The sequence below is a fragment of the Octopus bimaculoides genome, chromosome 13, assembly GCF_046866305.1.
Source record: "Octopus bimaculoides isolate indiv1 chromosome 13, ASM4686630v1, whole genome shotgun sequence".
Classification (NCBI taxonomy): Eukaryota; Metazoa; Mollusca; class Cephalopoda; order Octopoda; family Octopodidae; genus Octopus; species Octopus bimaculoides.
Window position 1 is genome coordinate 33,336,178 of NC_142940.1, and position 17,780 is coordinate 33,353,957.

The 17,780-nt window shown below is 35.8% G+C and overlaps 1 protein-coding gene across 2 annotated transcripts in view; it reads right to left on the minus strand.

Annotated features, from left to right (window-relative positions):
* The window catches only part of LOC106877874 (acyltransferase PGAP2), a 58,473-nt gene that overhangs the window by 21,108 nt on the left and 19,585 nt on the right, over positions 1–17,780 (minus strand). For both annotated transcript variants that reach the window (XM_089361629.1, XM_089361627.1), the window contains exons 2-4: positions 17,142–17,400; positions 15,947–16,062; positions 9,062–9,170 (exon numbers count right to left, since the gene is read on the minus strand). In XM_089361629.1, the coding sequence (XP_089217755.1) occupies positions 9,062–9,170; positions 15,947–16,062; positions 17,142–17,400 (484 nt within the window). The remainder of the gene's footprint in view (positions 1–9,061; positions 9,171–15,946; positions 16,063–17,141; positions 17,401–17,780) is intronic.

Here is a 17,780-nt window from a genome sequence, read left to right on the forward strand (position 1 = left end):
GAAATGCCACCACCACCATCACAACAGAGGCTTATAAAAACTGGGCTGTACTGTCAACAGATGCAGTAGAATTGTGCCAGTGAACATGTCATAAATGCAGTTCTATATTTAAGGGATGAGGAATTATGTACATTATTTACATTTGACAGATATTTGTTTACATCATGTTTGTTGTTAACACAATGTTTCAGCTAATATAGCCGGGTTTGAAATTTCCCCAAGACACCTGATGAGGACAAATATCTGTCAAATGTAAATAATGTCACAAATGGTTTTGACATTTCGTAATAATTGAAAATATATTATCAAACAAATGAAGTAAATGTAATAAACTTTCTGTGTTTTTCCAATGAACAAATCAACTCTTCCGCTTCTTCTTTTACTTGTTTCAGTCATTAGATTGTGGACATGCTGGAGCACCACCTTGAAGAATTTTAGTCAAATGAATCGACCCCAGTACTTGTTTTTTATTTTTTAAGCCTGATACTTATTCTATCGGTCTCTTTTGCCGTAAACACAATAAGACCAGTTATCAAGCAGTGGTAGGAGACAAAGACACACACATACATACATACATATATGTACACACAATCAGTTTCCATCTACTAAATCCACTCACAAGGCTTTGGTCAGCCCAAAGCTATAGTAGAAGACACTTGCCCAAGGTGCCACACAACACAATATTTACACTATGACTTGCAATACTTGTTTTTGTATGTGTGTATAACAGAAAGAGAGAGGGGGAGATGATTTAAAAATATACGTATATATCTCAAAAGACATGATATATTTTTTTTACAAATTGATACACCTTCTAGGACATACAATGAGAAATTATTAATACTGCTTATAATAATAATGATGATGATGATGATGATAATGACTATTACTACTACCCCTATTATTATTATTAATGCTACTAATCCTCAATAATCCTTTCTAGTGAGTTATTAGTTATTTTATTTATTGATCCTTACAAATAAGCTCCACTTACAAAAGACATCTAACACTATTAATTGATTTTACAACCTCATTACAACATAAAGCAGCCAACATTTACTCCAACAAAAAAAAAACAATCAAACAAACATGTAGCCATATATTGTCTTAAGATTCGGCCTTTAATCCAATAATCCCTTGGTGTTTCATAATTTTTGTTTATGTAAAAGATTAATTTTGAGTAAATGGACACAGCTGAAGATTGAAATGGATTTGAACTGTAACTATCATCACCACTGCTATCATCATCACCACCATCAACATCCTTTCTATGTACATACTTCTATGGGTTGGATGGCTTTCATATACTGTCATAACCCCTTTTATCCTCAATACACATCAATGTTTCACAGGTGGATGTCCATCCTACCAACAACCACTGGACTGGGTACATTTGGTTCTCCCAACACTGGAGATTTTGTCTGCAGCAAGACTAAAACAATCCCCTCTGCTCTCTATTAGTTCTTATTACAGATACTGTCTTCCAAAATGAGGCATCATCAATGCATCTACATCACCTTCATTCATTCTTTCTATCTTGGTTATAAAGTCATCTAAAGAGAGCTAACTGATTGTATGCTCTGTCTGAAAAGGGACTGTCAAACTAGTCATTTCAGGAGGAAATCTTCCACAAAGCACCACCAAAATTCTGTGACCAACAAGCCAGATAATCTTTACTATAGATAAGCAATGACTGGCAGACTGGGATCTAGGAAAAGTCACACTTGCAGGAACATACAACTTTTGCAAACTGTAGACTTTCATAATTCATCTTTATTTTTCATCATTTATAAAAGTGAAATGGTTAGTGTAAGATATGGTATTGAATGACCGGGATAAGAGTTCTAAATTCATTGACAAATACAGGCACATCCAACATGGATTCTAGATTTATTTAAATTATTTCCACCTCTAGAGGATATGTCATAATTAAGACTTTGGAGAATTTTTGATAATCTTGAGATTATCTTCCCTATGACAGGTGGAGGTAATTTTTATAAATCAAAAAATTATGTTATATGGTATTTGATATAGCTATGTTGGTCTAAGGTATTCTTTCCAACTCCTACACTGCCTCTCGTACCTTTGATGGATTCGATTCACCTGTGATGGTGGAGAGGGAGATGGTTATTGATATTGAGTTGTCTCTCTCACTTGTACAACAGCTTAAAAAAAAGTTGAGATAACTATCATCTCTAAATACTCCAGTGGTTTGAGAAAGGATTTAAAAAATACTCCTTGGAGCAGGCTCCATCATCATCAACCAACAGAAGGAGTAGGATGATAAGAAGAAGCTGGGTGTCTTTAGGAGAATAATTCACTGGGTTATGAGTAATCTATTACTCATAACCATTACTACAAATCTATTGTCATCAGGAGCTACTATCCCCTATACTTCCACTACATAAGTGCCCCACCCTACTGCTTTCTGTCATTTATCTATACAGACTTACTGTTTCCTCTGATGTTATTGTAGATCAGTTGTTAATGTGCTAACAGTATTCAGCTGACCTCTTCCATTGTCACTATTAACATGAAGCTCCTGTACCTGCAGTACAATTCTACTGTGATGATGAGCAGCTATTCCAACAACAGAAATGCAGTCTGTTGAGGTCTGCTTTGATACCTTCTCTCAATCCACAAGGAGTAATAATAGTTTGTACCATCACTTTCATAGCAGTTATTTTTAGCACTGCTGGGTTCCCTCAACCCTCCTAAGGAGCAAGTCTGATGGAGTTACCAGTTTAGCTCACAACAACCCAGCCCTGATGTTTCCAAGCTGGGTTCTTTCTACTGCTTTTTCTACTATTTAGTCATATAATCATAACCTCTAACTGCATTTTCCCTCCTTACAAAACTTGGCAAAACAACCAAAATTCCATAACCAACTCTCAACACATTTGTAGGGATTTCTCTCACATCTAAACATTTCACCCTTAGACATCTCACCTTTTCTTTATACTAGTTTATAACACTATACACATATGTGTCAATGTATCTCATCATATTGTTTTCATGTCAATCAATTTTAATCATGGAACCCAAACCTACATTTTACAAATAATCTCTGTCATATAAACTTTTATAAGACTTTGAAATATAACAAAAATTGAGATAAATTTTAATCATATAAAAAAATTTAGTTTGAAAATATTGAATAAAATTTGTTCATAAAATTAAATTTAATCAAATTTTAATTCCTTATCTTGCAGAATCCCACAAAATTTACAAAGAAACCCAAGTTTCCTCAGAACCCAGTTAGACAAACTCTGCTCTGAGGAAGCCATAACCACATATCAATAGGTGCAACTATCTGCCTCTATTGTTATTGGCCATCATGGAGCTTTCTATGGCCATTTGAGCTGTTAGAAATCACAGCCAAATTCCTTTAAATCATACCTACTGTCTCCAGAAAAAAAAGATTACACTGGACAATGTCATACTATATATTAAAATATCGAAAGTCTTGGCTGGAATCATGACTAAGTTGAGCTAAGCAACAAGAACATAGATATGAGCATATGCATATGAGAGAGAGAGAGAGAGAGAGAGAGAGAGAGAGAGAGAGAGAAAGAGAGAGTGTGTGTGTGTGTGTGTGTGTGTGTGTGTGTGTGTGTCTGTGTGTGTGTATGTGTGTGTATCCAAATATGTTTTTTTATGATGTCTTACATTTTCTCATTAGATCTTTATGCTCAGCCAGGAACTATAGCATTCCTAAATCCATTGACATTTCTAGATCTTCACAGTCTCATCTTCTGAATGAAGTGCCAGTAGTGGCATTGTTTAATTTTATATATAATAAACGTGAAGTTGGGTGTCTGTGTGAAGCCTTTTTAGAAGTTTATAGAAATCCACACTTTCCACTTTTTCGTAAAAAGTTTTACATCAATGGAATTTTCTCGATCTGAACTTTCCAGTGCAGTAATTAGATTTTTTAAATTCCGTTTACTTTGTGTGATTTAAGGGAGATTTGGCTGTTGTTTCTAGCAACTTTTATATTTCTTCCCTTCTACCTGTAACGGCTTTCTTATACACATATATTACGCGTTCTCTATTCCTTTTTCCCCCTCTTCCTCTCTCGCTCTCTCAAGCGCATACACATGCAAGTAAACACAATCATTCACAAAAATATAACTCATGTTTGTCAATATGGCATAACTACAGAGTTGTACCCCCCGACTTTGGAAGGTCATAACTTTCTGAAAAATGAATATCTTTTAATGAAATTTTCTATGCAAATATTACTTATTATGTAGATTCCGAATATACAAAAATTTTCAGTGATAGTGTTTTGGGAGGGGGGGGGGCAATTTTTGAGAAGTGTTCCCCACTCGGTGGTGTTTCGGAGCAAGTCGTCTATATTTGTTTCATTTTTCTCTATTATGTGTGTATGTGCATCCGTACATTTCTACTTTACACTGTCCGAATGGAAACCCTGAAACATCACAATTTTCACTTTCATTTTATTCTCTACCCGAGGTCGCGCTAAAATTTATTTTGTTACCACTTTGGAAATTATAACACTAAAATTTATTCTGTTGCCACTTTGGAAGGTTTCAAGATGAATATCATGCAATGTCCTCCGTTTCGCTTATTGGATTTGTTTGAAATCAGCCGTGACCAGGACCATCTAATTGAATGGCTGAAAACATATGGACTTTTAGCAGAAGCTCATGTCTGTGACTGTGGCCAGAATTGTTTGTTTGTGAAATTTCCGCGACTTCAAGATGGGTATAGTTGGAAGTGCACTGCTCGACAGTGTCGAAAATGCTTTTCCATTAGAAAGGGTTCGTTTTTCCAAAATAGTAATTTATCTTTAAGAACAATACTGCTCTTTCTGTATTGGTGGTCCATTGATGAACTCTTGCAGAAAATTATGCATGAGCTAAAAATTGCGAGTTGGTCCACTGTGGTGGATTGGGCCAATTTCTGCCGAGATATTCTGGCACAACACCTAATTGATAATCCGTTAATGATTAGCAGCCCTGATGTCGTGGTCGCCATCGATGAGTCTAAATTAATGCACCGAAAGTATCGGCAGGGTGCGCACAACAACGGCACTTGGCTGTTGGGTGGAGTTGAATTGGACAATCCTGCCAATTGCTTCTTATCTCTATGCCTGGATAATAGCCGGTCCATGGATTCCTTGGAATTCATTATCCGGCAACATGTCCGTCCAGGGAGCATCATTTTCACAGATGAATGGGCACGTTATCGTAATTTGCAGCAGCAAGGGTTCCTGCATTTAACGGTAAACCACTCAGATTCATTTGTTGATGAAGCCACAGGTGTACACACAAATCATGTAGAAGGAATGTGGGCGCATGCTAAGTGCAAATATCGGCAACTTTATGGTACCTCATCCGAGTTGTTTCCCACATATTTAATAGAATTCATGTGGCGGAAGAGGTACTCCACTAGACAATTTGAGCACCTCTTTGCTCAAATTGCTGAGCAATACACATTTTAAATACATATCATCATCATCATCATCATCATCATCGTTTAACGTCCGCTTTCCATGCTAGCATGGGTTGGACGATTTGACTGAGGACTGGTGCAACCGGATGGCTACACCAGGCTCCAATCTAATTTGGCAGAGTTTCTACAGCTGGATGCCCTTCCTAACGCCAACCACTCAGAACATTTTTTTTTTTAAACAAACATTCTTAACTAATACAAGATTTCACATAAGATCAATGAAAAAAACAAACACGTACTGAAACAGTGACTAAACTTGTGTTATTTTGTTGGGATTAATCCACCTTTAAAGTGAAAAAAAACAAAACCAACGTATACGACAGGTATGTAAAATATATTTGTGTACTTTTTCTCTGTTTATTCTTAATCTTCGTGTTTTTGCAAGATTGAAAAACAGTTTCAGAAAGCTAACATTTTAAAATTCTTGGGGAAGGGACAGAGTGCCTGCGCCGAGTCTGCCTTTTATAGTTTCTATATTTAACGATGCGTGTATATTCCTATTTTTGCTTCTGTTCTCTTCTACTTCTCTACTAGAAACGTTTACTTTGGAATTTACTTCTATTGAGAAAAAAAAATCGTGTGCATGTTATTTTTAACGTAAGTTTTCTTATGACGGCTTCTGTTCACTGCCTATTACTTCATTAGAAATCTATGGATGCACATACGCACATAATAGAGAAAAATGAAACAAATATGGACAACTTGATCCGAAACACCACCAAGTGGGGAACACTTCTCAAAAATAACCTGCAGTTGTTTCCTTCAAAATTCCTACATGCTCGAAATGTACATACATCAAGGTATATTTGTAGAAAATTTCACAAAAAAATATTCATTTTCCTGGAAGCTAAGAGGAATTTAAGTGGAATTTTCGAAAATTGTCCCCCACCTCCTCCAAAAACACTTTCACCGAAAATTTTTGTATATTCGGAATCTACATAATAAATAATATATGCATAGAAAATTTCATTAAAAAAATATTCATTTTTCTGAAAGTTATGACCTTCCAAAGTCGGGGGGGGGGTACAATCTGTAGTTATGCCGTCAATGTTTTTGTAAATATACCACGATTTTCACTAGGGTGTGAGGGTTGGGATTTTAGGGTCAGGGTTATGGTTTTAGGGTTACGGTTAAGATTTAGGGTTACGGTTACGGTTAGGATTAGTGTTACAATTTTAGGGTCAGGGGGTTAGGGTTTAGGGTTAGTGTTAGAGTTAGAGTTAGGATTAGGTTTTGGGTTTTAGGATTAGGGTTGGGTAATTGTGCAGGTATTAATCTGAAAAATTACAGAAATGTGAAAACTACCGACGCTGCCATCTATCATAACTTTTGTTGTTCTGTTCAATATATACATAGATTATGCCTCCAAAGAAGAGAGCTTGCTGGGGAAAGAAAGCAACCGGTTTAAAAAGACAGCATCAGACTGCAGCAATTCACCACATTCCAGAAGCTACTTTGAACATAATGCAAAATGGTGCATCAACATCTACTGCCCAATCTGATAGAATTCTGGCAGAACTGTGTAGCAACAGATCGCCAGCAATTGCTTCATCAGAAATTGCCGTCCTAGCTCCTGCTAAAAGGGATTACCCTGCTATGTATAATCAGGGCAGCGCAAGAAGTTGTTTTGCACAAGCATTTGTATAGCCAATTAGACAAATGAAATTTACGTACGCTTAATACTGTTGCGCAAAACAGCCTTCAGACTTTCCCTATTAATTTCATCGTCTTTTGAATTATGAACATATTTACATCATAAAGGTTTTTTCGTTGCAACGATTTCTTTTTTAGTTGATTTGCACCTAGCAAGACTTATCGTAGATGGCGTAATAAGTCACACCCAGACAACGTCAGGTTATACTGCTAAATATTTGTAGTGTTGGTTTATGTTACTGGAAAAACCAGCATTCTCATTATCTTGAATACCCACTAATAAAAGCAAAACACCATTACTGTAGTTTCAATTAGAAGATGAGACAAAGAAAGTCTGGTAACTTTAATGTATTATAAATGTTACTGTTCCACATAAAACATTAATGAGGAATTGAAAAAAAAAATTATAAATAAAAATAAACTCACACATAGATATGTCTTAAATATAACCTACATACATATATAATCATCTGCTATTCTATGTTGACATACACACACAACCACTACCATCATCATCATTTAACATGGGCTTAATGGCTTGACAGGATATGGCAAACAACAGGGCTATGTTGAGCTCCAGTGTCAGCTTTGGCATGATTTCTATGGTTGGATGCCCTTCCTAATATCAACCACTCTACTGTGTGTACAGGGTCCTTTTTCTTCATGCCACCACCACTAATGAAGTTGCCAAGTAATTTATGAAAGACAGCCGACTTGAGCAGGATTTGAACTCAGAAAATAGAGGGACGTAATCAAATACAAGCCATTTTATCCAACACTATCAAGTCTGTCGAGTATTGTACAACATTATTAATTGATTTCACAACCTCAATCAATTAATTCAGATGTATTTGTACCATCATCATTACTTTAACATCAGGCTTTCTATGCTTGCAGGGGCCAATTCATTGAGCAGATTTTCTATGGCCAGATGCCATTCCTGTCACCAATTTTCACCTGTTTCCCCACAACAGATATGTTTTTATGGAAAATTAGAAGTGAGCAACAATGCTTCTATGACAGCGATGCTCATTGACAACTATCACATGATGTAAAGGCAAAGGGACACACTCACACAATGAGCTTCTTTCAGTTTCTGTCAACTAAATCCACTCAAAAGGCTTTTGTTAGTCAGGGGCGCTGGGGAGACTGAACCCCAGATCATGCAGTTGAGAAGCAAACTTTTTAGCTATACAGCCATACCTGTGTTTATCGATAATTTTTAAAAGTATCTTTTTAATTAAATTTATCAAACAGATGTTTGTCGTAGAGGGTTTTTTAGTAAGACAGAGCAGGGAAATGGTAGAGTCACTAGAGTTTCAAACAGAATGCATTCTGGTATTTGCTCTGAGTCTGTACTTTGAGTGCAGACTCCACCAAGGTCAACTTTGCTTTGCATCCTTTTTGGGGTTGATAAAAATGCACCAATCTTGAATGGATGGATGGTGAGTGGGCAAAACTACAGTCAAATACCTTACAAAATGTTTTCCAGTTCTTTGCAATCAGAGTTCAAATCCCATCTTGTCCTACTTGTGTGATAGAGTTAATCTGTCATTCAGTTTAAAACCAACACCTGGCAACCTGTGAACCTTTAATGGAGTTTTTTCAGTTGTAAGCACTCAGGCCATGTCACTGATTTGAGGATACTTTCTTCCCACCAATCTTAAAGGCCTTGTAAAGAGTCACAAGCATGGCTTTCCTTCCCGACTAAAAGAATAAAAGCAAATTTTTAACCTTGTTTAAATTTCACATTATTCCTCATGAAGATAGCACCAAACTTCTCTTTCAGGAAGAATTACTAGCTTCATTTAAATTTGTGAGAAGTTCCTATATCTTCACCCTAACAAATCTGTTAAGTATTCAAAAAAAAAAAATGAAAACTGATAGAGACATAAAAGCTGTCATCAGAAAGCAAATAGATGCTTACCTCCTGGTTCACAATATTTATTATGTCGCCAATACACGTAAGCAGCAATGAAACAACATGATATGTTGAATGCAAATAAGCTAAATTTGGTTGAATAAGATTTCCTTTCCTAGAATAGAAAACAAAAATAACAAGCCTGAATGGTTATAGAATGTTTTATAAAAATTCATTTTAATGCAATTGTGTAAATTGACAAATATATAACAATACATCTTGGTAGAGTCAATAAACCAAATAACACACACACACACACACACACACACAGTATTACATTACATTTTATTATTGTTTTGTATTAACAATATTATTTCATGTATAACTTAATTTCAAAGTCTTTCATCATTTCTTTCACTTGGATAATTATGGTGGCCAGACATAGCAACCAAATCTCCCTCATACCACTTTATGCATGACTGGCATGAGAGTGATCTTCGACCAAGTTACATCACAGAATAGAAACATTTGTAATGTCAAGTGACAACCACACATTACATGACAAGTTCTTGTGTACATTGTTTACATGTCTGTACAACTTTAATACTCAGTTGTATTAACTAAATCAGTCACAAAAACTTTCTGTTATATATTTGATCATGTGACCCACTGATGGTTATAGATTGACAGTTTAACCCCTCAGCATCTAAACTGGTCATATCTGGCCAAAATATTCTACCTGTTTTATGTTCAAACTAGCCAGATTCAGCCTCTTACACCTACCCTAGAATGTCATTCTAAAAATAAATAATCACATCAAGATCTCAAAGCTGTGAGATAATGCATGGCTAATTGGAAACAATGTGAATATATAAGGATTACATCTGGCAGAGCAATCTGAATGCTAAAGGGTTAAAACTGGAAGCACATTAAAATGAAAACAAAAGAAAATAAAAGACAAATAGTAATAAGACAGATAGCAGTGTAGCATGTTCAAATAAAATTTTTTAAAATCTCATTCAAAACAAAAACAAAAAAACTTATATGGTAAACAGGTTTGGAAAATCGGGAGAGAATGTAGAAAAAGGGAACATTACCAAATGGCTAGAAAATCAGCCAGGTGATAGGTATATTTAGTCAAGGGTAAAACAGAGAAGAGGAGATTTGTACATGCCTTGCAATGTGAAGCTGAGAGGCATGAGGTGTTCAGGATTGCAAGACAGTGTGCGGGAGAAAACCAAGAGGTCATTGGTGAGAAGAGCATTCAGAATGACGAGTCTGTTGAATATGGAGAATGCATGGGATAAAAAGGAACTACTTTGTGCTGATCTTACAGAGGGTAAGCAAATCAGGTTGAGAGCAGCATGGAAGATAAGGTGATCAAGAACAGGAAGAGAGGGAAAACTGCAGGCCCATTAGGGATAGTTGCAGAGATGTTCAAAAAATCTGGTGAGATAGGATACAGGATTACCCCCACATAGTTAATCAAGTTACACAAGGAGTCATACCCAATAACCGGCATAGTAGTATCATCATAAACTGCTACAAAGGCAATGCCATAGAGAAAAGCAGCTACAGAGGAATCAAACTACTGGATCTGGTTATGAGAGTCACAGAGAGAGTCATAGCACAACTGATTCATGACAAGGTAGTTATAGATGAGATGCAATTTTGGTTTTGTGCTGGGAAAAGGTACAACTGATGCAATTATCCTAATGAAGCAAAAAAAAAAAACTGCAGGGGAAATACTTAGCTAAGAGTAAACCATTATTCCTGGCTTTTGTTGACTTGGACAAAGCATTTGACAGGATACCATCCATATACAGTAATCTTGCAGCCACTAAGGAAACTAGGTATCGATAAATGACTTATGAAAGCTATACAGGCTATGTACAAAGTTGCTGTAAGTAAAGCGAGAGTCAACAACTTCAGTGATGAATTTAATAAGATTGGAGTTCATCAAGGCTCAGTCTTTAGTGCATTCTCATATATCATAGTCCTATATTTTGATGATCTATTTCTCATAGCTTGATTTATAAGAGAATCAGAGAGGAAATCCTGGGCATAGAAGCTAAGTCTAGAATCAAGAGGCTTTAATATAAACTTAGCAAAGATGAAATAAATAAGAAAGACTAACAGGAAACATAAGCTTCATATGTGATAGATGCACTAAAGAAGTATGTACAGCAAACACACTGGAAACTGAAAGCCTGAATGGCTCAACAGAAGTAGTCGATAGATTTTGTTATTTTGGAGATGTATTTAGCAAGGGAGGTGGTTGCTCCAAAAGTATAGCAACCAGAGTATGAACAGGTTAGAGAAAGTTCAGAGAGCTATTAACCACTGTTGGCAACAAAAATCTTTTCCTACAGAGTGAAAAGCAGATTGTATGATGCATATGTTAGAACTGGAATGCTGCACAGTAGTGAAGCATGTGCCTTAAATGCAGAGGACTTGAGAAGACTAATAAGAAATGAAATGAGCATGTTCTGTTGGATAAGCAATGATAGTGTGCATGAACAATATAGTATAAATGTACCGAGAGAAAAGTTAGGCATAAGAGTTATCACTTGTAATGTTACTTGCTGTCCGTCAATGTTGACAATGACATTGTCCTCTAGGAGTGAGTTTTATCTTACATTTTGTGAGTTGATTGATGTGAAAATAGTTCTATTCTGGAAACGCATGTCCTTGACAAGGGAGGTTGCCCATTATGTTGTTGGTGAGTTTGAGATGACATTGACATCTCTTTTATTCAAGTTTCTGACATTGGATTATTTCAAAGCATGCAGCTCCTTCATTACAAAGGAGCACCAGGTTTGCCAGTTCCGAACGAAGTATTCAAGTTGTGCCAGTTGAATGTTGCAAGATTTGAGAACAAGCTTAAGATAGTCCCTGTGAGGAAGCTAGAGTCATTTCACATCCTTTGTCTCCAGTGAATTTTACATATTACTTGGAAAGATAAGGTCCCTCACACAGAAATTCTCCAGCAAGCAGGAATCTCCAGCATTGAAGCCAACATCCAACGCCATCTTCCAAGATGGGTTGGCCACATTATCAGAATGCCTGACAAATGTCTCCTGAAAATGGTTTTCTTCAGAGAGCTTTCAACCATTGTTTGCCCACACAGGGGTTTTTCTAATATGCAAGAAAGACGATTGCAATGATATGGACAGCTGTATAAAGTGTTAATCCCTTAATGTGGTTGGAGTTTGTGGAAGAGGGAGACCCAGGAAAATATAGGATGATGTGGTGAAGACTCACCTCAGGACCCTCAGCCCCACAGGGGAGATGACAAAGGACAGGGCTGTCTGGCAATATGAGGTTCTAGAGAAAACCCACTCACCTCATCAAAAGTAAGTTCTGGAAGCACTGTATTTATTGCACTCTTCACCCACATGTTACAGTTTCCCACCACCACCACTGAACCAAACTACCTCTCATCATGCCTAACTATCCCCTGCTGCTGCAACCTACCCCACCTTATTTCTTATTACTCTCTTGCCACTCCTCCACCTTGCTCTCCTCTGCATCCTTCTACCTTGCCCAACTCTTGACTGTGATATCACCTTTCAATCCTACCCATTTTTACAGTTGTAAGCTGACTCTTTATCCCCTCCTCTCCTGTTTCCTATAAAATCTTGCAAACCCCCACCCTGCTGACTTCTATTCCTCTCATAGATTGTGGGGATCACCTGGACACCTCGTCGTTACTATCACAGTTCCTACTGCTCATTCTCACTCTCCTCTACTTAATGTGAGTAGCCATGCAGCTCTTCTAAAAGAATCAGTCTTGTCACTCACTTCTCACATACTTTAACCCATCATCTCCTAGCATAAAGCTGACTTCACTTAGTTAATAGACTTACAATTCGCATGGCAACCTCACTAGTGCTGGTGGCACAAACAAAAATCATTCAAGACATGCTGTAAAGTGGTTGGCATTAGGAAGGGCATCCAGCCCCAGAAACATGCTAAAGCAAACACTTGAACATGATGCAGTCCTTGGACAGCTTTAGATCTTGTCAAACTATCCAACCCATGCCAACATGGATGCTAAATGATGATGATGATGATGATGAGACCTTTCTAATGGGGCTGATTTACTCAAATTCATTCATAGAATAAAAGTTTAATACAATAACGATTTTCTGTTTTACCAATTCCTGTTGAGTATTTTTGATAGTTCAAACTATTTTATAATTGCAAATGAAACAGGGTGGTTAAAACCTGTAGTGATCAGTGCTGATGGGGTTTCTTCAATATCAGGAAAATACAAAAGACTGGAGGCTCATTATTAAAGCTATGATACTAAGTGTCAAATGGACATTGCTGCAGACATGAAGAATTGATAGCAAGGTACCAAGCAAAGTTGAAAATGATACTGGATGAGGCAGTGAATCTAGTTCATTTTATTTATATCCTTTAAATTGCCATATTTTTAGTGTTTGTTGCAGGATATGTGCAGTACTTCCGAACACATAATCTCAGGTGGTTAGGTGCTTACTTGCATACTTGAGTAACATGATGAAATACAATATTTCTTCATAAATTATTCCATGGTAGTGAATATCTCAATTTTTTTAGGGCTAACTACTAAGGTTTACATGTCTCACATTTTTACATATTTGAATAGCCTAAATTAGAATCTTGAAGGTAGATTCCTAAGTATTTTTAAGGCTGAAGTAGAAGACATGGTCAGGAAATTAGATTTGTGGTTGAAAGTCAGTCAAAAAAGTCTTTGAATACATTCTGGACATTCTGTGACTTTTTTGCAAAGTCTAACCTCTCATAAGAAATAAGAAACCTTTAAAATCAATTTTTGCAAAATTTAAAGGACAATTTTAAGGATTATTTTTCCACTTCTTGATACCAATAATAAGTGAATTAGGGATAGATTTCAGGTAGTTGTAAATATAAAATATTTAACTTCAAATGAAGAAAACAAACTTTAATGTTTTTTTGAGAAACCTCACTGAGGTTAGACTTCATTCAGTATGGTTTCTCAAACTTTTAGTTACCTGCAAAAAGCACTGAGATATTTAATGCTATTCCTCACTACATATTAATATGAGCACACTTTCCCTTAGCTGTTTTATATAATACAAGATTAACAATGTTAATAATAATCCTTTCTAACATAGGCGCAAGGCCTAAAATTCTGGGGGAGGGGGCAAGTTGATTACATGGATCCCAGGGTTCAACAAATACTTATTTTATCAACCCTGAAAGGATAAAAAGTAAAGTCAACCTTAGCAGAATTTGAACTCAAGACATAAAGACAGATGAAACGCTGCTAAGCAATTTGCCCAGCATGCTAATAATTCTGCCAGCTTGCCACCTTTACTAATAGTGATGATGATGATGAGGAGCATATTGAATACGGAGTTCAGGTGCACTACAACTGCTCTGAAAACAGTAAAGGAGAGGACAGAAAGCAGAATTTGGAAACTGCTTAAACCAGTTGGCCATTGAATTTGAAATGTGGAATACAGAATCAAAAACAGCATCAACCAGCTCATTAAACAAGTGTCTTTTGTTTTGATTTTTTATATCTATTTAATTGCATATCCAGTATCCAGTTATATATTTATATCTTTCAACTAAGGGATGAAACAGGAAAAACAAGTTTGTTTGAAGTTGATAAAACTGGTTCACTGAGCCAACAGACATTTCAGAAGCCTGGAAGCTCATGGGGAAAATTCATTAAAAAGGGTTTTTGAGGGAAAAGGTTCATAGTTACTGATCACATTGTTCTGTTCACAAGCAAACCTTCAAAAAGGTGGACATACAAGGCTGCAATTAGACTAAAAAATATAAGACCAGATGATAGTGCATTGGCAGAACTGTTAGAGCATCAAACAAAATACCTTGTATTTAGCTTGGAAGTTTATGTTCTGAGTTCAAATCCTGCTGAGATCAACTTCACCCTTCTAAGATTATTAAGTACTAGATAAATACTGGGAATCAATTTAATCAACTCACTCTTCCCCACAAAATATGTGACTTGTTTATGCTAGAAATTATCATCATCATTGAAAGATAGGTCTATGAATTCTCTTCTGCCACATTCCTAGTCATAACAACTTTTCCAAGCCTCTCTTTAACAACAGTTAAGTACCAAAGAGCAAAAAATATTTTTTTTAAATCTAGAATAAAAACATACTACACATAAAAAATGTTGTTGAATACCATCATCTTTTAACATCCACTTTTTCGTGCTCACATGGGTCTGGCAGAAATTACTGAGATAGATTTTCTATGGTTGAATGTCCTTAGTCGCCAACCCTCACTTGTTTCCAAGTAAACTAATATTTTGCCATGGCCAGATATGTTTTCTACAGAAGATTACAAACTAATGGTACCACATGTATAACAGTGAAGCTCATTTACAATTATCATGTGCGATCAAGATACAAACATGCACACACCCATACATATAGATGGACAGATAGACAGATATATATCATACATCATTTAATGTCAATTTTTTATGCTGGCATGGGTTGACGGTTTGATTGAGACTGGTAACCCAGATAGCAGCACCAGGATCCTACAGCTGGATACCCTTCCTAATGTCAACTACTTTACAGAGTGTACTGAGTGTTTTTTCTGTCTCACCAGCAGGGGTGCTTTTTACATGTCATCATGTACTGACAATGACCACGATTCACTAAGCTTGGCATTACTTCTCAAGCAATGCATACACACATACAACTAAGCTATAATAAAAGACACTTGCTCAAGGTGTTATACAGTGCAACTGAACCTGCAACCATGTGGCTGGAAAGCAAACTTCTCAACCATACACCCAAATCCATACCTATCATTATTTTATATTTTTCTGACTTTTATTCCCAATTTTGTTTGCCTAAAAAAAAATCTTCAAGTTATTTATTAAAATAAGAATTTCCTTTATTTACTTAAATTAATATAAAACAAGGTCCTTACTCTTGAAGTCATCTTCCTGCCATCATATGTACGGCCCCATTTCACTAGAATTATAGTGAACAGCATATAAAACAAAGAAGATACAAGAAATGTGATGAAGAACTTTTCATGGGCATCTGAAAAAAAAAATAAAAAAGCAAAAAAAGTGAGTATAAAATTAAATCTTGAATATTCTTTTATTTTAAAATTCTTAAAGTTAACTGCATTATTTTTATGCATACACACACAGACATTTAGGAATTATACATTACAACAGTGTTGTTTCAATACATAGACATATCTTTCCAAGGATAATACTCCTGCCTTTAAAAAAGATATGAGGATCCACAAATGAACTTAACACCTACAATATCATTATTCTATGAATATATTGAATTCTTTGTTATAGCTGTTCCACATTTACTATATGTATGCCTCGCCCTCTGTGTGTGTGCGTGTGTGTGTGTATATATGTATATATATATATATATATATGTATATATAGAAATATATATATATATATATATATATATAGACACACACATACACAAACATACACACAGTGACATCATTTAATATCAAGACAAGAACAAAGCCATGGTTACATCTGTTTCCACAATCCCAATACAAACTATGAAGAGAAAGCGAGAACAGTTTAGCCCTTTAGCATTTTATCCAGCCAAATCCAGCCCAAATATTCTACCTGTTTTATGTTAGGACTGACCAGATACAACCTTTCACACCTACCCTACAATGTCATTCTCAAAATATACAAATATACTATTGAAATCTTGAAGCTACAAGATAACATATGATTAATTCAAAATGATGTGAATAAATAAGCAATACATTTGACAAGGAAATTTGAAGTCCCAGTCAACTGGGATTTCAAATTTTACCTATTGGCTAATTCAACCCAGTCAACTAGATCTGCACAATAGATTTGACTCTCCTTTCAGTAGTGAATCACCTTATCAGATGCACCAGCATGTAATAATAATAAAGAAGGCAGTAAAGTGGATGAAAACAAGACAAGATGAAAATGGTGTAATAATAATGATGGAACGAATATGAAAATAAAATAATAGCTTTCAAAAGAACAGCAGCCATAAATCTTCAAAATCTTCACACAAATCAATCATTAACAAAAACAAACAATTGTCAGATAATAAAACATTATCATCATTGTAGTAATTATCAAAAAGTGTGTACTTACAGTGGTTTTCATTTGATGCTACATAAGTGAGACCTAATAAAGCTAAATTTTCAATTATGTGCAACACACATGCAACAGCTGCTAAATGTCCGTACAGTTTGTTCTTCTCAGCCAGCCTGACAGACATGTGGAAGTTATAATATGTAAATGCTACTAAGAAGCGAGGAGCACAATGAAGGCCAATACATGCCCGCCACACATATCGTTGAGGAGTAAAACCACCAATAGCTGCACTGATAGAAGGCAAGTAGTTGGGAACCTAAAAAGAAAAAAATAGAATTAAAAAACAATTTAATCATGTAAGGTAATTATATATATTTTTTTTTATTCTTTCATTTGTTTCAATCATTTAACTGTGGCCATGCTGGAGCACCGCCTTTATATATAGAACATAAGGGCACCCAACAATAAAATATATACAGTATCATCATCATTTAACATCCATTTTCCATGCTGGTATGAGTTGGAGAGTTTGACAGGAGCTGTCTGTTTTGGCATGGTTTCTATATAAAATAGAAATTGCAAACAAGAGACTCCAACTAACAACACAAGAAGAACCAAACATTCCTAAGATGTTACCATCCTGTTCTTCCTCTTCTTAAGACACACCACCTTGTTCTTCCTCTATGCTGTTTGTTT